Source organism: Atractosteus spatula, chromosome 18 (genome assembly GCF_055471065.1).
Source record: "Atractosteus spatula isolate fAtrSpa1 chromosome 18, fAtrSpa1.hap1, whole genome shotgun sequence".
NCBI classification, from domain to species: Eukaryota; Metazoa; Chordata; class Actinopteri; order Semionotiformes; family Lepisosteidae; genus Atractosteus; species Atractosteus spatula.
Genome location: NC_142723.1, coordinates 14,968,949 through 14,992,910, shown reverse-complemented (window position 1 = coordinate 14,992,910; position 23,962 = coordinate 14,968,949). Strand labels below are relative to the sequence as shown.

The following is a 23,962-nucleotide window of genomic DNA, read 5'->3' as shown; positions in this document are numbered from 1 at the left end:
CCTGCTAGGGAGCTACATGCTCCTGACCCAATGCTCTCTTTCCATTCCTGATGCCCTATCAAGCCCTGGTGCTCATAGTCACTCCTTAAGGGAGAGGTACTGTAATACTCACCCACGCTTGATCACTGGAAGACTCTCCCGAGGAACAAGGTAACTGCAAATCAACTACCATGACACTGTGATCTGGTAGAAAATCAGAACTACCTGTCAGATATTAACTATTACTCACCTCAGTCCCTCAGGATATTTCAGACCTGGTTTCCCACCCCTTGATCACTCAGCCTTAGAGAGTCCTATCTCTGGCCTTGGTGTTCGTTTCCGTTGCTTCACTGTGCTTCACTTGTCCCTTCTCAGTTTCAGACTGTGCCTGTGTGTCCGACGACACCTTTGGATTTTCCCTGCGCTCTCTTTGGCTTCACCCGGGTTTGAACTGCTCTTGTGTTTTTTTGGTTATGTCTCAGGATTCCTTCTGGGCTTACTTGTCTCTAACTGGCTACGAACTCTGCTTGCCCCCAACTACGGCTTGGATTGTGCATTCAGTCTGCATGCCAATATTTGGAATGATTTACTGCATACTCAAGCAAGCTTAAGTAGTCAGTACGACGTTGTTCCACATGTAGATGGTAATAGTTAAAAGCTGACCTAAACTTCTGAATTGCAGCTCTCCAGGAATAGAGAAATCTTCCCAAAGCATAGCCTCAGAATCATACAATACCCAGGGTTGCAGTTAATGATTGTGAGGACATGAGCTCTGCATCTTCTTCATCTGTACCACAGAAAATATCTGTACACCAGTACTTACACTATTTAAATCAAACTTAATTCATCAAGATTTTCTGTTATACATCCATTCACTGTCTAACTGCTTCCTGAAATCCAGGGAGCTGGGAGCTGGCATCTATCCTGACAAGCAAGGGGCCCATAGCAGGGTACACCCTGGACAGGACACCAGTCCCTTGCAGGGCAGACACACAGACACAGACATGCACACATCTGTAATACCGTCACAGAAAATATTCTGTGAGTATTTTGTTGTGTATCAGATATCAGAAAGCCACATATCGCTTGTAAGGATTGCAATCACCTGGTTAAAAAAACACTTGGATTCAAGGAGAACATACAAACTCCACAGAGAAAGCATCCCAGACTGGAACTGTATCAATGACCCAAGAGCTGTGAGGCAGCAACATAACTGCCTCTTCCCAGTGTCCTTTGCATTTTATTATACCTAATTATAAATACTGCTCCATAAAAGCAAAATGCTTATAAAACTAAACCTATAATACAGTGTAAACTCTTATATCAAATGAATAGACACAACCCCAGAGAACAGTCAGTTGAAAACATGACCAGCTGGTCCTCCAGTGTTTATTTCTGTGCCAGGATGGGGCTTTCTTCAGGGACGCACAGAGCATCATGAGTTGCCTTCAGTTTTCCTTCCAAGGTCAGAGACACTTTTCCAGGCAACCTTACAAATTATTACCCATATGTTAACCTCACAGTTTAAAACAGTTTAAATGTGTGCTATTTAAAATTGGATCAATAACTTATAAACAGACAAAAGCACCTTTCAATTCAAGGGCACTTCAATGTTTGCAGCGCAGATTAATGCAAAGACTATGGTAAGCACATAATATTGTTTCAAATAAAGCACAAGCATGTCAGTACTGTTGGCTACAATATCTTATGCGGTATCTTCTTCCTCATTCCAGGTCTTAAGCTCATGAAAACATACAGTATCTGTCCTGCGATGGCATGTGTGATAATTATATGCCTGTACTGAAACTTTGGCACAGGAATCTGGGAATGTAGACTGGTTATCACACTAAATTTAGCTTTAGCTGAGTCTTTTATTTGGAACAATTGAAGATTATTTATTTTGCTTATACTGTATCAACAACATAGGACAGCAAACCAAAAGCCTAGCTTTTGAGTGACAGGCTCCTTCAATGTCCTCACTTCACTCACTGGACAGTTAAGCTGCTTATCGGCTTCCCAAACAAAACGCTCTCTCCTGGATACTTCTCTCAAAAACTCCCTTTGACTCCAGTCGGTCGCATCCTTCTTCCTCTTTTGAAATCACACAGCTTAGGATCAGCCCTCTATCTCCAGTCAGCAGAACATGCCAACTGTGGTAGATGTTGGTTCCTGGTTTTAATACTGTCACCTGATCATCTGTCATTTTCCAGGTGGCAATTTCCAACATGCAGCAGACACATCCTAACAGCATCATATGGTTTGGACAGGAATCTCTTTCTTATTTGGTTCACAGTTGTTACAATTTATAGACAAAGCTGGGCAAATGACTCACTTTAAGAGCAAATAAGCCAAAGATTCAGACCACATGCATTCATTGGCACTTTATAGATAGTAAATATCCAGAGTTGGAAAATTCCTTCAATATATATTTGAATAAAATAGTTCAAACAGGAAGAAGAGTACAAATCAATACGTGTGGCTCGAGCACAGGCTTCACTGAGCATACGATGAAGCAATTGCATTGTATGGGTTTAACTAAGAGTCTCATAGACATTCGAACATAAGAGCTGGTGCCCTACCCCCGTCTCAGAGCACACAGCTGGTGAGGCAGTGGGTTCAGAGAGATCCGCATAGTTGGAGTGAGGTCCAGTTCAGACTCCTGCACTCCTGGAGGGGGAGTGAAGGTGAACTTTTGCAACAGCGAGGTGAAGAACAGGAACAGCTCCATCCTGGCCAGGCTCTCTCCGAGACAAGCCCTGCGTCCTGGGACAGCAAACACCATAGATTAGCCCTCCTGTAAGATCCTGTACTGCAGCATTGGGTGTCACTGATTTTGGGCTGCATTGCTCACCCACCACGTCACTTGAAACATTCGCACAAGACCTATACCTTCTATTTAAATGTTTAGACCATATGTTATTAACTCTGTTAAATGCAGGTGTCATTCATATTAGATGCAAAATAAAATATAAATAGTGTCTTTTGCAAATGAGCTGCACACTGCAGCCCTGTACCTGCAGAAAACGCCATGAAGGCGTCCTTCTTCACAAACTGGCCCTCAGGGTCCAGGAAGTGAGCAGGGTTGAACTGATGAGGCGTCTCCCATTGGGTCTCATCCTGGAGCACTGAGGTCAGCAGAGGAAACACAGGGGTCCCCTGGAGTGAGCCAATGACAAGCAGAAGTTTGCTCGCCTTTCATTCATAAGAGCAAAGATTCTCACTTCCAATCCAGAAGTAATTCTGGATCTGCTGGGTTTCACTCCACTAAAGGTCAAAAAAATATTTAAACTATGAGTATTTTCACTATGACCTTTACCATTGATGACCTCTCCCAGAAATTTGGCAACTTCTATTTATGGAATTATACAGAGATAAATCCTTTTGCATTGTTCCTTTATCAAGATTTCTGGTTTAGAACCATCAATCCCCTCCTTATATAACATTTTAGATCAGGTCTCACTACTTCACTAAAGCTTTGTATTTTACTCACTTACTTCATATGGTAATTCTTCAAATAAGAATTTCTGTTAATTCTGTTATATACCACTGAAGACATGGAGCTGGCACTATCAATCCCAACACACACCTGATCAGCAGTATGAGACAGAGTGACGTCTACATGCCTTTTTGATGAAGTAGCCCTGGAAGTGAACATCTGCCGCTGTCATGTGAGGAAGGTTCAGTGGAATGACATTTGCCAGGCGCTGGATTTCATGTATCACAGCATCGGTGTAGGGCATGCTTCTCCGATGTTCAGCCCTCGGCTGCTTTGTGCCGACGACCTTCTCAATTTCCTCCTGAACCTTTTCTGTGTGAGAAAAGACAGATAAACACTGCTGTCCAATACATTACTGTACAACTCCAGGCCCTGTGGGTGTATCCTTTTTGTCTGTTCTTGATGCCCACATTGAGCTCATTATTAGACCTAGAAAACATGCAGGGTTCTGGAGTCCTGCACATCCTCTAGGATGCATGCATGTGGAGTTTGCATGTCCTCTTGGTGCTCTGGTTCCTCTCAAACCTGCTATTTAAGGTAGTTGGTGTCTTGAAACTGCCCCTGTATTTGTGGGCCCTGTGATGGATTGGCACTCCAATTCAGAGGTAGCCCTGCTGTTTTTTTAAAAAATCTTATTGTTTAACAATGTTTAAAGCTTGCCTGGTAATCCAGAGTGTTGAGAGAGTCAGCAGGGGGAGCTCTTACTTTGGATGTGGGGATATTTAGCCATCAGCAGCAGCCCCCAGCAGAGTGTGGTGCCTGTTGTTTCAGTCCCAGCAGCAAGTAGGGCAACAATTGTGTTTATCAGGTTATCCTCTTGAAAATGGGAATCTGTCTGTCCTGAAACCTGAATTAAAATAAAGAAATTGTTTCATGAGGATGGTGATTTATAACTCAGCTATCAGTAGTGTAGCAGTGATACTATGTATTATTATTTGTTGTGTAACTTGACTGAGCTCTGCTGTGATGCCTTCTTTAGCTGTGTTAAGGGTTAACACCTGATACAGGGTTTATTGGCAGGCGGTGATATCTGAGGCATCATCAGTCATGTTAAGACCTGTAATACAGACAACATAGGACAGAACTCTGCAGATCTCTTCAGTTTTGCATGACATAATGTGAATTTAATAAGCAACTTTCATTAGTGTAGAAATAGAAGACAAATGTTTTGCTTACAGGAGAGATGACGTTATCCCAGTGTTCATGAACACATTTTGCTTTTGACCTTCTCTGGTGTGTTCAGTATATTAAGTCTCAAGAATATTGACATCTTAAACAGGATTAAAAGTATCCTTGGACCTTATTTGGATTTTTAAACAATTTATTTCTTCAGGTATTCTAAACATTTTTAACAAAAATAAAACCACAAGTCTGGTAGGGCCTGGATTTCCAGAGCAGGCCACTTTTAAGCATAAAATTCCTTAAATTACCTGGGACTTCGAACACACTGGAACCCTGGAATCATAATTGATAAGTGACACAAGCCTGGCTCATTAAAATAAACAAACTATTCTCTTCCCAAATTTAGGTCAAATGAAATATCAATTTGACTTTTCATTCTCTAGTTAGAGAGGAAATCTGACCTGTATTTACTAACCAGTCTCTGGAAAGACAGACGTCCACAGAAACGGATCCCCTCAGTTCTCTTACCTTCTGTTGTTTGATCAAAAACGCATCAATAAGTCCCCTCTTATCGTTCTCTTGTAAGGTCTGCCGCAGCTGCCTCACAAGTTGGTTTATCTCGGCCATCATACTCGCAATGTTCCTCATGAGCATCCTTCTAGATTTCAGTAAAACCCCAGTGAGAGGGAAGACATTGTAGATCTGTGTGGAAAAGAAGAAACAGAATATTGTTTTATTATATGAAGATATAAGTCTATGAAGATAAGTATGTTAAAACTTTTGTTCCTTTACATTAGGACAGCACCAGACACAGCTCTTCCAATGTATTCTTACATTAATTCATTACTTTATTATCATCACTATCAAAACACTATCAGGAGTGTTTCCATATAAAGTAAATATTACCTAAATAATATAAACCTGCTTTTTGCACAGGACTAGTTACCTAGTTGTTTAGTTGTTTTGATCTTCATTTTCAGTTCATTACTCATTTATTACAGGAAGAATTAAACAGTGGAATTACTTTTCATCTTGCTAGAATGCCATGTATAAGTAAGAGTTTGCACGATAAGCTAAATATAACATGCTAACATTTAACAGAAACATTTCACTTGCTGCTTATTACAATGGATAGAACAGGGACTAAACAGTTTTATCGTATATCTGATGTTAAATTGGCTTCTGTCCTAATGATTTATTTTGAACCAGGTTAATAATCTAGGTTACCTGGAGAACAGGGGATCCGGTGAGTTTGAAATTGTGAATAGACCTGTTCACCATACTGTGGAAGACAGGATCAGCATAATCAAACCTGTCTCCATACACTAAGGTGGCTAAAATGTTGGAAACAGCACAGTATACAGGTTCCTTGGTTTCAAATGGTTTACCTGCCAAAGGAAAGAATAGATCATCAATCTAGATTAACTCCTGCAGTTGTGTCTCTTTATACCACCACCCTTGTGTGCTCCCAGTTTCACCTCTCGAACCCCAGTTCACCAGTGCTCACTAGAGCCCAATTCCACTTCTCCCTTCCTGACTCTGTCCCTGATTACTGTCACTGTCGAGGCCTGTTCACAGCTCAGGGGCTCCTGGAGAGAGGAATGTCTCAGCCCTCCATTAAACTGAAAGACAAGATTTTGTCCCTAGACTCCAAAAGCGACAATCTTAAAAGAATCTGAGAGAAAAAAACCCTGGAAAACACATGACAGAAAAATAAAAATAAAACACTTAATTCCTTCTACCTCCATGTGCTTCAAACACCTCAGTGAGGTACTGGATTTCCTCGATGATCTTTTCCTCACTCCCTTTCCTTCCCATTCCAAAGTCCCGCAGATTAGACAGAGCAAACCTCCTCATCTCCTTCCATGAGTCCCCGTTTGCAAAAACGATACCTGTATTCGAGCCAAACATGAATGGGAACAGTCAGATTGATGACAAGATCTACAAATGAGTGATAACACTGAATATTGTCTCTACAGTGGACATACTATCCAAAAAGACCTGACAGAGGGAGTTGAACAAAGCAAAAGGTAACACTTAAACTTGAAAATTGCAAATGAAAGTTTAGAGAGAATGAAAACGTGTATTTGGGGCACTATGAATATAGAGTACTTTAGATTTTATTTAAAATAAAGTACAGTATACTTCAATTAAAGTTTATAGAGACTGCAAAACATGTATTTGGGGCACTATGAACATACTTTGGATTTTATTTAAAATAAAGTACAGTAATAAAGTACAGTAAGCTTAAATTTGTATTTGAATTATATACAAGTCATCCTGTGGTCCAGGAGAAATATTTTTACCATGTCCGTGACTGATATCATGAAATATCGGTGTGATGAGCCTGTTCCCAAACTGCTCAGGGTAGTCAACAAGCGCCTCCTTCACTGTCTTGTAACCAGCCAGAACCACTACTTTCATGGGGCCGAGGTGCACAGTGAAGACACTGCCATACGTCTTAGACAACTGGGGCACAGAGAGACAGAGAATTGCACAGCAACATTCAGCAGTTTAACTACCATCAATAATGTACACAGTAGCAAATTCATTCCTGTTTATCAATATATTATTAATTAAAAATTTCTAGTTAAAAAATTCAGCTGTGTTGCACTACACTCCACATGACTACGTGACTACAGTCACACAACTATTTTGAAAAGCTTGTTCAAGGCTGGAGCTGACTATAAATCACACAAAATAACATCCATTCCATCGATGACTCTAATGGCAATAATAGCAACCTACAGTAATGGAAGTTATTAACTGAAGTTAAGAGGGATAATAAAGACAGAGAAAGATTCGCACAGCAACACTCACCATTTTAACTACAATCAATAATGTATAAAATAAAAAAAATCATTAATTCATTCATAATGGAAGTTATTAACTGAAATATAGGAAGGATAACAATGACAAATCAATCTCACACAGTTTCTAATCACCAACATTACAAAAACTGTCTCTATACAGTATATCGAACACAAACACTTCCCTTTGCTTTTGTCTCAAGCTTCCCATCTCCTTGAAGCCACCCTGGGTTAACTTCTTTCTGAATGGGAGTCCTGTGGCCAGGAGGCTACCCATTAACCATGTGGTTTAAGGCAAACCTATCTTGCAAAATATTCCAAACATTCACAAAGCATTTAATTCTTGTTGTTATCCCTAGTGAAATATTAATACATCTTACCTCCACAAGAGACAGATCCAGCCTCTTCAGATCGAGCGAGAGCAGGTTTCCTAGGAGTGGCAGGGCTGGGGGTCCTGGAGGTGTCTTGACAGACTCAGGTGTCGACCCCATGAAGATATAAACCACAGAAATCACTATCACAGCAGCCAGAAGCAGTGCCACAGTGGAGAGTTGCAGAAAACCTTCTGGAAGAAACATAGCTCGCTGGTCAAGGTGACACCTTGGAATATTTGAAAAACAGCAGGATATAATAAAGCACCACAGAACTAACCAAGTACTAAGAGTACAGTATGTACCTTTCAGTCTTCTGCATGTTACTGGCTTACAAGTTTATGCCCTGCCCTTTTCTTCTGCAGTTTCACATTTGCTGGTCCAACTGTAATGAAATGCAGGTATTCCAAATATGAGACCCAGATAACGCCCTTTTCCCAATAAAATATGTATTTTTTATTAAACGTTTTCAAATCTAGTGCCTTGTCACTTCAATAGCACTGCCTACTTAGCTGAGCATTAAGTGTAAGTTTTGGAATATTCACCTGCGCAGAGCAATTCATTTTTACCATTTTGTCAGAGGGTTGTAAGTAGGAAACATGCAAAAGGAAATAATACATTGTGTAGAGATGGTTGAATAAATCAATGATTTTTGCATTGCCAACGTACATTTCATATATACAGTATTACGGAGAATGGCCTGCACCTTGAGTTGGGAAAGTGAGAAAGGGAAATAGAGAGATACCCACTGTCTACCCTAGCAAGATGTGGTGAAGGAGAAAGAGAAGATGGGGGGTCCTCCTCATGTAGGATAATGCAGGAGGAAACAGATGCAGTCAGGGCCAAGACTGAGGAGTTAAGTGGCCCTGGGAGTTAGAAGGGAAGCTCTGGCTGGGGTCCTAGCATCAGGGTTCACTGAATGTCTCAGGTGGGCCAAGACCAGCCTCTCCAGAGTCTTCATAATGTGTGAAGTCAGCTCTACTGGTCTGTAGTTTTTGAGGATGATGGGGTGCCCTTTGTTTGGTACTGGGACCAGTCATGATGTTTTCCAGAGCACGGGGACTCTCTCCAGGCACACACTCAAGTTGAACTGGTGCTGGAGCACTCCACTCAGCTGATCAGCGCAAGCCCTCAAGACTCTGGGACAAACGCTGTCTGGTCCTGGAGCCTTGCCCTGGTGGAGCCTCTTCAACTCCCTCTTCACCTGTTTAACTGTGATGGTTAGCCTGGCCGAGGGATGGTGCTCATAGCACTGTCAGTGGTGCTAGTAATCAAAAAATATATAATTTTGCTAATCGTGGTTAATTGGATTGTTACAAATTAACCATATATTATATATAACCATATAATATATTAACTATACACTGTATAGAAATATTAGCTTTAAAAACCCTGATTAATCATATTATCCATGACTCATAGATCATTATGAATACTGAACATTAAAAAGCTTAATAAACTGTGCATTTTGAATGTATTGCACTTAAAGAAAACTTTCTAGTATTTGTTGTGTTCTTTAAGCCCATTCCAAAGTTATTCCAAGGTTTCTCTTAATGTTGTTTTCATAACAAACTGTTACCTGGATAGCAGGAGATCCACTGAGCTTGATCATGTTACTAGCCCTATTCAACATAGCCTGGAAGACTGGGTCAGCATAATCAAACCTGTCTCCATACACTTTGGAGGATATAATGTTGGAAACAGCACAGTTTACAGGTTCTGTCTGTGAAATAGTTTACCTGCCAAAGAAAAGAATAAAGCATCAGTGTGGAATAACTCCTGCAATAGTGTCTCTTTATACCATCATCCTTGTGGAAAGAAATAATTTAAAAAAAAAACATTAAATGAAACGTGGAAGAGAAAAAAACTATATGCCTTCAATCTTCGGTCTTTTGAAAGGGCAAGAAAAGAGTATGAAAAGTGAGAAAAAACTGCAGGAAAGCATCTTTAGAAAACCCAGTATGAACTGTGTTAAACATAAAACATTGTTTCAAGTAAAGCATTTCAGTACAGTTTTCTACAACGTCATATGCAGTATCTTCTTTCTCATTCCAGGTCTCAAGATCATGAAAGCGGAATAGATCGATCTGTCCTGCGACGGCATGTGTGAGAATTATGTCCCTATACCGATACTGTGGCACAGGAATCTGGAAATGCAGACAGATTATCACATTTCTTTGTTTCAAAGCTGAGTCTGTTTTCACATGCCCTAAAGAACACCATGCTGCTTGCAGAGTTGCTTAGTCTTAATCCTAACTGCTTTAACAGTTAGACTTAAATAGTCACTAACTGATCTGATACGAAATGCTTACAGCAGAGTCTCTGATGAGTAATGAGTTTCTACATTGTTTATTACTTGCCAGAACAACATGCTCTTCTGCAGTTTGTAAATAAAGTATTTTCTTCCTAACTACTGTGTTCTTTAACAGATACTATCTGATATTAAAGCAGTCCCTGATGAGTTTCAACATTGTCTTTTTAAAAACATTTCATTCAACTGAAATAGCATGACACAATTGGATCATAGAAGTACATACTGTACTTTAACAGACTGTTCAATCACCTCATATATTACATTCATTGCAGAGCACACAGCTGGTGAGGCTGTGGGTTCAGAGTGAAGCCCACAGCAGGAGTGAGGTCCAGTTCAGACTCCTGCACTCCTGGAGGGGGAGAGAAGGTGAACTTCTGCAACAGCGAGGTGAAGAACAGGAACAGCTCCATCCTGGCCAGGCTCTCTCCGAGACAAGCCCTGCGTCCTGGGACAGCAAACACCACAGGTTAGTCCTCCTCCTCATGGACTGTGAGTGTCTGTGCTGAATCCTGCACTGCCATCATACTCGCAATGTTCCTCATGAGCATCCTTCTAGATTTCAGTAAAACCCCAGTGAGAGGGAAGACATTGTAGATCTGTGTGGAAAAGAAGAAACAGAATATTGTTTTATTATATGAAGATATAAGTCTATGAAGATAAGTATGTTACAACTTTTGTTCCTTTACATTAGGACAACAGAAGACACAGCTCTTCCAATGTATTCATACATTAATTCATTACTTTATTATCATCACTATCAAAACAATATCAGGAGTGTTTCCATAAAAAGTAAATATTACCTAAATAAAATAAAACTGCTTTTTGCACAGGACTAGTTACCTAGTTGTTTAGTTGTAGGACTAGTTGTTTTGATCTTCATTTTCAGTTCATTACTCACTTCTTACAGGAAGAATTAAACTGTGGAATTACTTTTCATCTTCCTAGGATGCAGTGTATAAGTAAGAGTTTGCACGATAAGCTAAATATAACATGCTAACATTTAACAGAAACATTTCACTTGCTGCTTATTACAATGGATAGAACAGGGACTAAACAGTTTTATCGTATATCTGATGTTAAATTGGCTTCTGTCCTAATGATTTATTTTGAACCAGGTTAATAATCTAGGTTCTAATCTAATCTAATCTAGAAAAATAAAAATAAAACACTTAATTCCTTCTACCTCCATGTGCTTCAAACACCTCAGTGAGGTACTGGATTTCCTCGATGATCTTTTCCTCACTCCCTTTCCTTCCCATTCCAAAGTCCCGCAGATTAGACAGAGCAAACCTCCTCATCTCCTTCCACGAGTCCCCGTTTGCAAAAACGATACCTGTATTCAAGCCAAACACGAATGGGAAGAGTCAGATTGATGACGGGATCTACAAATGAGTGATAACACTTAGTATTGTCTCTACAGTGGACATACTATCCAAAAAGACCTGACAGAGGGAGTTGAACAAAGCAAAAGGTAACATGTATTGGGGCACTATGAATATACTTTGGATTTTCGTAAAGCCAGTCCTGTAACCCTTTCTGTAGATGGCTCTGTACTTGAGGTTCAATCAAAATTGAAAAACCTTGGGGTTATATTCGATTCTGGCTTAACATTCGACCCACATGTGCAGCATACTATCAAAACATCTTTTTTTCACCTTAGAAATATCGCAAGACTACGCCCTATGCTATCATTAACTGTGGCTGAAAAGCTGATCAACACATTTGTATTCTCTCAGAATTGACTACTGTAATGATCTACTCGCTGGGGTATCTAAATCTACTCTGAACAAACTGCAGTATGTCCAAAATTCAGCAGCCAGAATCCTGACCAGGTCTAGTGCAAGTGTTCACATTACTCCTGTCCTGGAGTCCTTGCACTGGCTTCCGGTCAAATTCCGTGTAGACTTTAAAATCCTCATGCTCACCTATAAGGCTCTGCATGGCTTGGCACCTCAGTACCTGTCTGAACTATTATCGCCCTACTCCCCACCCCACAACCTCTGCTCTTCAAATTCTGCCCTCCTTACTGTCCCCCAAGCCTGTCTACATTGCATGGGTGACAGGGCCTTCTCCTGTTATGCCCCCAAGCTCTGGAACTCTTTGCCCAAGGATATCAGAGAGTCACCTTCTCTAAACTCCTTCAAATCCAGACTCAAAACCCTCTTCTTTAGAAGAGCCTTTACTGAACTGGTTCCATTCTTCACCCCTCTGCTCTTCTTAGTACCACCATCCACGGTCTCCTCTGTATATTGTAATTGTGTCTTATCTTGTGTATTCTCCTTATTTATTGTTGTATTCTTCTTATTTATTGTTATTGTCATCCTGTAAAGCGCTTTTGAGAAGCCACCTTTAAAGGCGCTATATAAAATGAAGTTTATTATTATTATTTATTTAAAATATAGTACAGTAATAAAGTACAGTAAGCTTAAATTTGTATTTGAATTACAAACAAATCATCCTGTGCTTCAGGAGAAACATTTTTACTGTGTCCGTGACTGGTATCATGACATATCGGTGTGATGAGTCTGCTCCCAAACTCCTCAGGGTAGTTAACAAGCGCCTCCTTCACTGTCTTGTAACCAGCCAGAACCACTGCTCTCATGGGGCCGAGGTGCACAGTGAAGACACTGCCATACGTCTTAGACAACTGGTGCACAGACAGACAGAGAGCACAGCAACATTCAGCAGTTTAACTACAATCAATAATGTACACAGTAGTAAATGTATTCATATTTATCAACATACAATTCATCAAAAATTTGTAGTTAAAAAATTCAGGTGTGTTGCACTCCACTCCACATGACTACAGTCAACTATTTTGAAAAGCAGTTGGCCCTCTGGGAGCAGCCTGGTCCAGGCCTGGGAGACTGGGACTCCTGACAGGCAGTCGGAAACACAGCCAACAGGGAAGGCTCCCGGGACCCTGCGGACTCCAGGGAAGCATCAGATGGATGAGGTCGGGCTGCAGGAGAGTGCAGGGTGGCCCCAGCCACTTGGCTTCAAGCTCTCAGCAGTGCCCACAGATCCGACAGATGTGCTCTCCTGGACACAAGGGCTGGACGTCATAGCTCCTCTGGTAGGGCTGTCCCACTGCCCTCGACTGCTCTGCTGCGAACACCTTTTTCCTGTATAACCATGTATTTTTAGGGAATTTAGCACATTGCCCCTGCAATAGCACGGGCTACTTGTCTGTGCATCAAGACTGAGTTCTTGGGCATTCACCTGTGCAGAACGATTTGTTATTTTACTATCTAGTTAGTTGTGATTTTTTTGCGGTTTGAATTCGAATACCTCCCCGGTTGTATACAATACTTTATTCTCCTTTACCATGAGTAGGAAGCACGGAAAATGGAATAGCAGTGATTATACAAATAAATTCACTAACATCAGGAGAGTTTTTACATCATAAACCACGTAGACAGAGGAACTAATCAGCGATATTGGCATTGCTCTGACCAGCCCACCAATGTGTACATTTCATGTGCTGTATCTGTTGCAGCAACAGCTCTGCACCCTGGGTTCAGCGGCTGGCTGCAGCGCAGACCGCTCAGGCAGGAGGCTTAGTTTCAACAGAGGGGGTTTATTGCCCTTTAGGTTACAGTGGGCGTGATCGGAGGGGTGAGGGAGAGTGGGCGACCACAGTCTCCCACAGCAGAGCTGCTGAAGAAGAAAGACAAGATTGGGGGACCTAGGAGGAAACAGAGGCAGTTCGAGCCAAGGCTGAGGGTGAAGTGGGAAAGTCCAGCACCAGGGAGCGGTGGGACACCATAAAGCCCCCCAGACGAGTCCTCACTGCCTGTCTTCTCTGCCTCTGGGAAAGACGAGGTCCCCTGCCAGGGGGCGCTCCGGCTGGGGTGCAGACGTTAGAGTACAACTGGAAGGACAAGGCCGCGGTGTCATACAGCTGACAGCCGAATGCGGTGGGTTTCATCGTTTCTGCCGTTGAAATCGGCGTTTGTGCTGCTTTCGTTTCCGAGCTGAAACGCCTTAATTCTTCAGGGGGGTGACGTCACTCTGCCCCCTGCAATGGCGCAGGAGAACCGAACCGGTCGGGTTCGTAAGTGCGGCGTCTGTACCGATGTGTGCCATTGAAAGTAACTTCCCAGCTGCTCTCGTTCCCGAGATATAGCGCCTTTTGTTGGGGGGGGGGGGAATCACGTGTTCATGTACGGCGACTCCAGTAACACCGTCTGGACATGTCAAACACTCTACGATTGGTATAAGGATGAGTATGTCTGCAGTTTTGTTTATCTGTGGTGCGGTTGATTTTGCATTTAATAACTAAGTTGTTGTTTTATTTGCGTTTGTGTGAACAGGAAAGTTTGTCTCTTAAACCATACAGTAATCACAAGCTGCAGGTTGAACCCTAAAAACCGAACATTAGCAAACAATTGTATGTTCTTTAAAAGGCTTTGACTAGCATGTCTTTATACTTCGTAGCTGTGTCACCATTTGTTTTTAATTTGAAGAAGTAATCAGTTTCTCACTGTGTCCATTTTAATTATGCAAATCAAGGGATTGTTAAAGATTCGACCCGTCTTTGGAGCCACGTACTTAAAAATACTAGAATTTGTTAGAATTCACAAGAATTCCTGTGCTAAAGACCATAATTGTAATATTTGTTTTATGCAAAGCAAATTCAGAAACGTGATAAAGAAATAGGAATGTATGTTTTAAGGGTACTAAATGTATCTAGGTAGTTCGTAATACATCAGCAAAACAGCATTGGAAACTATTACTGTCTCACATGCAGATTTCGGAAATATTCGAAAACATTTTCATATAAAATAATTGAACATGTACTGTATCTATTAAAAACGTCTTTGTATTAAAGCATTGATGAAGTAGAATTATTGAAACTTTAATTGAACATGGATTTGTTTTCAGTTGAATTAAATTGAAATACTTTATTCATCCCCACGGATTCAGATCATGAATTGGAAAAGGGTAGGAAGTTGTTGGTTTAGTTTTAATTCAACGTTTCATTGAAAGCTAGAAGTCATTTTCTCAATTCCAGTTAGTGGCCGCGTCAAATTCGATTTTGGTACTCTGAAGCTCTGACGGGTGCTCTCTTCTCAGTTTGAACTCTTTCTATACTAATAAAAAAGAAACTTTGTTCGGACATCTGCTACCCAAATTAAACGAAACACACCGGAATAATTTTCCTCCAGGTGCAAGGGCGCTACTACAAACACGCAAAAACGCTGCTAGAACCATTTTTAAAGGAGACTAATTGAAAGGTTGATATAAAATTAACTAAACCTGCCTTCTATCTTTTAATTATTTAGACATGTCTAAAACACGGACTGGAACCCGGAGTTGGACTGATCCCACAGTCTTTCAGATGTACGTAATGTGGAGTACAATCCCACTCCATACTTTTAACTGAGCCTCTGATGAAGCAAACTTTTTGAAACTTTAATTGAGCATTTAATTGCGCACGATTTGTTTTTATTTCAATTCAAAATACTTTATTAATCCCCAGGGATTCAGATCATGAATATTAAAAGGTTAGACAATAGCGTCAGAAAGTGTTTCAGAACTTCTGTCTTTGAAGTTTAGATCCAGCAGTGTGAAATATACTGTTAGTGTCTGATCGTCACTCTCACCTGTAAATACTGTACATCACTCATCGACTGTAGTTCCTCAACATTTTTCACTGCATAACCTGTGTATACGGTATATAACAAGATAGAATTTCGATTACATTTGTAAATTCATCAAAATGAACTTGCAACTCTCTCTTTGAGCCGACAATTATGAGTTAATATAAAGCTCCTAAATACCTGTCGTACAGTGCTTCCACTAGTTTATTGCCAGCCGTTTGATCATATTTTTTTACCACCTGCACTCTTTGCTTGAGTACAGTAACTTTCTTATCTTATTGTATATCAAATCTCGCAATAATACGGAACTGTGACGCTCCGTTGATCGCGGAGCAAGTTGTTACATCCTCAATACTATTCTGTTTTCTGTGCATACACTAGTTCTCATTCTGTTTACATGCATCGCTTTTGATTTTTAAATCTTTATTCCGAAGGATTAAACGTCTATGTGGAACCTTGTCAAACGCCGTAAATCATGTCATGACACCTACTGATATAAAGGAACTAAAGGGATACTCTGGCCAGATAGCAACTGGGGTATAAAACATTTTAATTACTTGAATCGTTTTTAAAAATGATGTCTTTAGAATCTTTTCAGGCATTTTGTTGAAAAATAAAAACATCAAACTTTTAACCTCTCAGACTTCGCGTCTGACACATGACATTCAGGCTCCCCAACTCTACAGCAAATATTGATACTTTATTTTCCCCTGTCAATCGAAAAGATAAACAAGTCATGTCCAGTCACAAAAAAAGGCTTAAAAAAGTGCTTTACAAAGGCGTTTCGGTAGCCTTAATGCTTGAACTGAGAGTAAACAGGCGAACCGCCTAGTCTCGGGGCTGTGACTTGGCTTTAGGCTGAATAAGAGATGTACATGGCCGGTATTTTGCGTGGCCGGCCTGGTGGCTCCGCGGGCTGAACCATCGGACACTTCTAAAGTTCAGAGAGCAGATCGACTCCCGGAGAGTCGTGTGAGTTGAAGTCGAGCCCCGAGCCTCCCCGGCAGTCTGAGATCTAAGCCCCGGGTGAAGCTCTCATGCTGTCGGGGTGAGTTTGTAAAGGTGGCTGTTCTCTACCACGCCGGCCGTTTTGGGGGGCTCCATTTTCGGGGCCTTCCAAAACAGGGAAAATGGGGGGTTTAAGTCCTTTATAAATGCATAGATCGGAATTCAATTCGAAAAAGCAGCCCCTTATACCACTGAGACACCTTCAGGACAGGTGTGGCACTAGCAGTGAAAGAGAAGTGCAGTCCTAACTAGGAGCGACAGGGGTCTCTCTCCAGCACATTTCTCTTGATTCGACCAGCTGGCCGCAAGCTAAACGAGTCCGGCGAACAGTTTTGTAGGGGAATTTTGTTGTGTTAGGTTGTCGGAAAATCCTTAGCCGTTAAATGTTTTGTTAAAATTGACTTTTATCTTCAGTAGCGTGAGTGTGGAGCCCTTGTAACCGAGTGCACAGCTGTCATTCAGGAGCCGAGCCCGCCCCCAGAGTGACCTTCCTCAGCGGACACGCCCCGTCCACCTGTTCCACAGGTGCGCCCGGCAAGATGGCGGCGGGGCGAGTTTCTGCGGCGTGAGGTGCGTTTGCGTTTTATTTCTAATTTTCTTATTTTAAATGCAAAAACTAAAATTTGACTTTAAGGAAAGTTAGACGAAAATGTATTGTTGATGCAACTTTTGTTAACTGCATTTGTTTCTGTTGAATTTGTGTTTTAGGACGCCGAAATGAGTGCTCTGTCTGTTTGAGCGTGCTCTCGAAGTTTTAAAAGTCTGCATTCAGCGTTCTTAAACTACCTTTCATGTAAGTATGTTTTTAAAGACATGGTATCTCTAGCTCTGTTTCCTTTAACGAAAAAAGCTGTAATTTATCTTAAATAATTTGCTGTAGAAAAATTAACTGTTTATCTAATTGTTAGTATCTCCGCCTTTCGGAATCGGGCTATAATTTCGCTTTCCGTTCCGAAATGATAAACTTTTGCCAAGAGTAAATGTACTAATTCGTATGTTTTCTTATTTCTCCAGGTGACAAAAGGATTTCAAAAACGGGCCTCCAGTTATGAAAGTGTTTTTTTCCGCGGTAAGTTTTATTCCTACCTTAAGCTAAACTATTTATATTTGTGCAAAATTGGTGTAATAAAGACGACTCGTATTTCACAGCATTTTAACACCAGAAAGGTTTATACTAACGTATCACTTCTTTTCGTTTAGTTGTTCTTTTGCTGAATACAAATAGGAGACACAAAAGCGCTGGTTGTTTTTTTATGGCTTCTTTTATTCATAATAGGCTGAAGCTACATTCTAAATATTGGAGTAGTGGGACCGGGGTGTATCTGGGATTTCTCATGATGTTACTTATTGGTTTCTTGTTGAATTTGAGCATGTTTGTATGTTTCTTTATTGGGGCGGTTTTTTTTTAAAAAGTTAAGACTTCAGAACTTCAAGTGAATCGATTCTACAAGTCCGATATCTTGTTAACTTGATCCTTCTTCTTTTACCTTCAGTTCTGCGGCTCCTGGTTCTCTGCGCTCCGACGATCTCCTTTCCAGCTCCACTCCAAGAACGCGACGATCTCCAGCAATTTTTTCTTGACAATGTGTGCTTTTTGTTACATTTGATTTTTGTTACCAGTGGCTTGATCTGTAATGTCTCGATTCAGTGCTGTATTTTATTCTTGACCTGCATGTTTTGTTGACTGCTGCTATTGTATGTGCTGTGAATTCTGCAATAAAAACTCTCCTTTCATTGTCTGCATTGTCCTGTATTTTCGAAGGTGCGAAGGGTTGTCTTGCAGTGTGCGCCACGCACCGCACTACTCTGACTTGGAAAAGTGCGAAGACTCCCGCCTTTTTAGATAGCCTGTGGGGGGGAAAGGGTCCCTAGGAGGGAGCCTGGGTATAGCCCTGGGGGGAGGAGAACCGAGGATAGCTCTAGCCAAGCCCCCTCACTCCCAGCAGGAGGGGAAGGCAAGCTGGAGATGGCCTCGGCCCGAGAGAGAGGAGGCACCCAGGGCGGACTCAGCCTATCAGTCACAGCTTGCAACCGACAGCTTTCTAAGTCCACACCCCAGGAGACCTGCCTCTCTGCAGGGACCAAAGCCACCACCAGCCTGCCATCCTCTCCTGCCGGGAGCGAGTGGGCTTGGCTAGAGCTGCGGTCAATCAGCCAGCCCCCGCCTACCCCTCTCCAATGAGGGGGGGTGGGCGAGGCTCGGCTTGATTGCTACCACACCCCGAAGAAGACCCCAGATACTAAGTTTTTTGGCGGGAAAATCTGGACACGCTTAAAAAGGGGGTAGCCTTTGACCTTTTCAAGTCAAAAAGCGATAGGGGGTCCCCTTGCGGCCACAAGCTGTTAGCAAAATCTCTCCGCCAAAAAACTCACCAACATCGGGGTTTTTCAGGGCCAAGGGGGTACAGAACTCTGCACAAGAAATGAAAGAACAAAATCAAGGTTCAATCAACCATTTATTTTGCGAAAATGGCATACAAAACAAAGCATTACAGCTCGTCAAATGCACAGGCTTCAAAGTGAAAATTAACATGCATTTCAATCACAAAGTGTCAAAGCACGGCAACATTAACGCTAAATACTGTTACAAGTCAACAGAGTAAGAAAACATTTGCAAGCAACTACATGTTAAAACAGAAACATACAGCACGTTACTGGTTCTCCGAGGTATCTGTCGAGGCAGCGACCGGAATGAAGACTGAAACTTCGTAGCAATTCCTGTAAAACAACAGAAATCAGTATTAACTTTCGGTTACAAACAGGATCTCGAAATTATCCCAGTTAGATCGAGCGTGAATACCGAAGACAACACATCTAGAGTATATCGATTAGAGACTAGCACATTCTGTTTTCTGAAACAACTTATTTAACACACAAATAATCAATCCATATTTTTATAGGTTCCGTTGTCTTAATTGGAAGCTAAAAGGAGTTCTAATAAATCTGTATAATGCGCATTAAAAAAGCGACATTGATCGCAGTTTTAGCAGAAAATGATTGCTATAAATAATATAGCGTTGTATATATAACGATATATAATAACGATACATGTGAACGAATAAAACGTTTTATACTTACATAGATAATTTCAGCAGCTGAACCAAGCCCGTCCTGGCCGAAGAAACCAAACTGGAAACACAAGAACACAAGTATTTAGACGGTTATTTAAAGATAATTGAAACCAAGGTTTCTTAGTAGCAAACGGCGTTTTCACCAGGGCAGACAGCGCAAAACATCTCTTAATGAGATACTTGTAAAGAAATGAATAAAATGTTTGTACTTACTTTTAAACTCCCATTATTCAGTGCGAATCTTGTCCTTCTCGAGGACACTAAACTGGAAACACCAAAAAGTCGAATTTACAATTTAAAGTCCATTAAAAAGTATTAGTTGCAAGCGAATGAAGAGCAGAATCACACAACAAACTCTGGAAAATAACGAAAACTTTACAAAGCTACTTTTCAAAGTACTTCCCAAACGTAGGTTTGGATGAATGCACACGCTTAATTTTGTGAACAAAGGCGTATTAAAAATGTTATTTAGCTCCCATCGAAATTATGTGTTTTACCCTTTTCTCATGTAAGGTTTAGACTACATAATTACATGAGTTACATTTTATCTACATTAAAATAAACGAAAAAAAAATAATCATAAAAGCCGCGGAACAAACTCACTCAGCTCCGCTCTCTCCAGCAGAACCTGGCGCACAGGTGCGCGGGGCGTGGCCTGCGAGAGATGTCATTCGAGTGGGCGTGGTTACAGACTGACGGTGCAGGCGGCTTTTTTTCTTGGCTCCACCTGAAAACTTGTTAAAGATATCGAGCCTGTTTACAGAAGCTCCCCTGACTTACAAGTTTCAAAATCCTTTTTCCCATGGCCATCTGAGTAATCACAGTGCATTAAATCCTTATGAGTGTTTGAGAGCCACAGGAACGTGAATGAAAGGATTTAGAAACATGCAGGCGAGCTGTGGGGTCTAAAGTTCTTTGCAGGACACTTACTGTTCTAGAACCTGATCTATCTTAACGCTGCACCAATATGTAACATGTTTCATCTGTAAACATTTATCATACACTCAGTTTACTACCTTTGTTCCCCTTATTGGCCATACAGCTCATGTGTTGATTTAAGACGTTTCAAGAACATTATTAGGTTCAAATGAGAGGGCAGTATTGGATCCATGTGGCCCTGTTGGTTACTGATATCAATTTGATTAGATAATCTTATGATGCCATTGCTCGAAAGATGACAGGCTATTGGTGTAAACAAAATAGCTGGATCGCTTGTGCCATTCTCCCACAACTCTTTGTGTATAAAACTTTCAAATACACTTCCCTATGCCATCCTTTCATGTTTCCCTTGGTTCATGTCAAAGTAGTTCACACTTTATTACTGCAATGTAATTTATTTAATTGGTTAATTGCAGTAACTTCTTAACTCTTTGGCATAATTTTCCAACAGTAGTGCACTGTACATGGATAAAAGACCAGGAAAGCTGGAGTTTACAAAAGAGGAGGTGGAAGAATATTTGTTCGAACCCACAGTGACCCCAGACATGAGGAGGAGCTGGAGGCGATGGCTTAACACTCGTTAAACCAGATGGACCCACCAGTGCTTTTGAAGAGTCAGAACCTACCTGGCAGGAGATGAATAATTTTCTGAAAAGGTCAAGAGCAGGATCAGCGCCAGACCCTCTGAGATCATGTCTTAGCTGCCTCGCATCGCCGCGCCCTTCGCTCATGGTTTCCCAAGTTAGATGAGCTTCACCTCTAGCTCTCACCTTCTGGCTCATCCCTGTCAGGGAGTAGCAGCTGAATGCTCTCAAATCCCATTTGACCAGCCTATCACCTTCTTTGCCTTACTGGCGGGTCGACACAGCAATAACCACAGGCTGCTACTCCTCCAGACCTTCCTTGCGTCTCAATGTCACTACTTGATCTCTCCAGGAGCCTCCCTGCTCCTAGCTAACCCCCCCAGGAACCTCCTGCTCCCTCCCTGATCTGGAACCTCCTGCTCCCTCACTGTAGCCGCTGGTTCTCTCATGACCAGCCAAGCTCTTGGACTTCCAGGTCTACTTCAGGCCCTGACATCATCTCCCGGCACCACTGGGCTGTGTCTCACACAAGTCAGAGTCTCCAGCGTCTCACTCTCACACTCAGACTCAACTCACTCCTTACACCAAGTCTCCTGCATCTCCCTCTCAGGCTGAGACTCGACACACTCATGTTAGAACCACGCAACCTCTCGGTGCCTCACTCTCGTGTCCTAGACTGTGTACATGCAGCTGCCGGCACAACTTTCCTGTGCCCAGCCACCACTGCCAACAATAATCACATCTTTCGCAACAGAATATCTGCTCCCATGTGGTCCCTTCCAGGATTCCTTGGACATTCAAGAGGAAACAATGAAGATGACTAATTTTGAGGAGAATGGAGGATTTACAGAAATCAAGGGTTGAAGGGGTGATGGGATTGATTGAGTACATGAGGAAAAACCAAAATCATAGGAAGAAACAAATAAACTGTTACTTCAGACTCTAGCTTTGATTAAAAAAAAAGTGACCCTACTAGTTTATTTAAAGGCGTACTTACCAAACCACCAGACCAATTCTCAGCGAACATACAGTAGAAGCAAGCTGTTCGATAGGAAAAAAACAGTTAAAAATTAATCAGCTGATGAGGGGCATCAAAAATATTGTAAGTCTAATTCGATGTCTCAAAGTAATGCCTCAATCTTCTTAGTTAACTATTACGACACACTCATCGATCAGTATTATTTTTTAAATACAGAGGATTCTATTAGCAAAGCATGTCTTTATAATGGGTCTACAGCACTTCTCATTTGCAATGCATCAACTGAGAGCACCATTCCAATCATACTACTGCTCTGCTAAGTGTTCTGACGTAGGAAGAGAAACAATATTGGGTGCTGAAGTGATTTCGGAGTTAAAATCATAAACCTGAATATGTATAAAGGAATATATATATATAAACCATAATCAAATCATTATCTTTCACTCTTAATCTATTTATGGAATATTTGGAGGTATGCTGAAGGGTTTAGAAAGAACACACGTCTAATAATGTTCAAGGAAAATGTATTAAAGCAATGTCTTAGTATCCCTAGAAGGCTTCTGCAGGCACCTTACATTTTGGCTCAAGCCCAGGCTGTGGTGTTTCTCTGAGCCAAGATGGCTTCTGAGCAGGCAGGGATCAGGAAGCAGGTGTGCGTCATTGAGCTGGACACACCTGGGGCATTCCACATGAGGATTGTAGGGCTTTTGCGATTGGTTCCCATGGAATTAGCCACGCCTCTGTAATTAATGAAGAGGTTTATAAAAGACAAGCCTGGGAGGAAAACATTTAGATTGTGCTTTGAGTTAGACAGGAACATGAGAATTATTTGTTGTGAGTTTTATTATTAATGTTACTGTAGCACTGAAATCCATTTGGTGAGAAGAGCAAGATGTCAATGGCTTGGAAAATTCAACCAGAATAGTGTTACTAAAGCTAACTAATCATCTGGGAAGTTGTGAAGTAAGTTACTGCATCATTGTGGAACTCCTAGTCTGTGATGCTGCATGTAGGTGTTCAGGGTGCTGTGAAAATAAGCATGGCTTTAGATGAGGGTTAACTCTTCTGTAGTAACTCTGGAGGTAAGGCTTAAGCACAGGACTATAAAACTGCCTGTTAAACTGAGGCTTTGGGGGTAAGTACAATACCTTGCATTGATCCATCTTGTTTGTCTTGGCAGCATGCTGTTGCAGCAAAGAGATTCCACAGGAACCCCATTCCAAGGGACTAGTTTGTAGGCTCCTAAGAGAACTGGGCTCTTCCTGGTATACAGCTCCTGTTTCTTTGGAACACTGAAATCCAGCTTGACTCTGCTGCACAGCCAGTGAGGAGAGATCCCTACACCGAAATCCCAGGTAGGACACTGCTGTACTTGGCTCAGCTGTTGAAATGGGGAGAAATTTCAGGTACTCTGAATAAAAGCATCAGTCTAACATCCCAGTCTTTTTGTATTGAAGTGAACTTCCCTATGACAGTATCTCCACTGGACAAGTCTGGGGGATGGTGTGGATTTTTTTCAATGATGGCTCACGATGTGGGTAAGGGTGAGGATCTCCAAGATTGGGAGTCCAGTGTGACTGGGTTGGAGTTCTGTTGGTATTGAGCTGCTATTCGGAGACAATGCTACAGTGACCAGCAAAGTGTCAGGACTTGGTCATGTAACCTTTTTCCTTTCCCCATGCT

At 41.5% G+C, this 23,962-nt stretch overlaps 1 protein-coding gene across 1 annotated transcript; it reads right to left on the bottom strand.

Annotated features, from left to right (window-relative positions):
• Positions 1-2,554: 2,554 nt before the first annotated feature.
• LOC148818662 (cytochrome P450 2K1-like) lies at positions 2,555-7,985 on the bottom strand. Its single transcript, XM_088936530.1, has 9 exons — positions 7,788-7,985; positions 6,904-7,066; positions 6,340-6,489; positions 5,825-5,985; positions 5,126-5,299; positions 4,181-4,322; positions 3,603-3,787; positions 2,994-3,135; positions 2,555-2,742 (listed from the first exon to the last, which is right to left on the bottom strand). The coding sequence occupies exons 1-9, from the start codon at positions 7,983-7,985 to the stop codon at positions 2,555-2,557; spliced, it is 1,503 nt and encodes a 500-aa protein (XP_088792656.1).
• Positions 7,986-23,962: the final 15,977 nt, after the last annotated feature.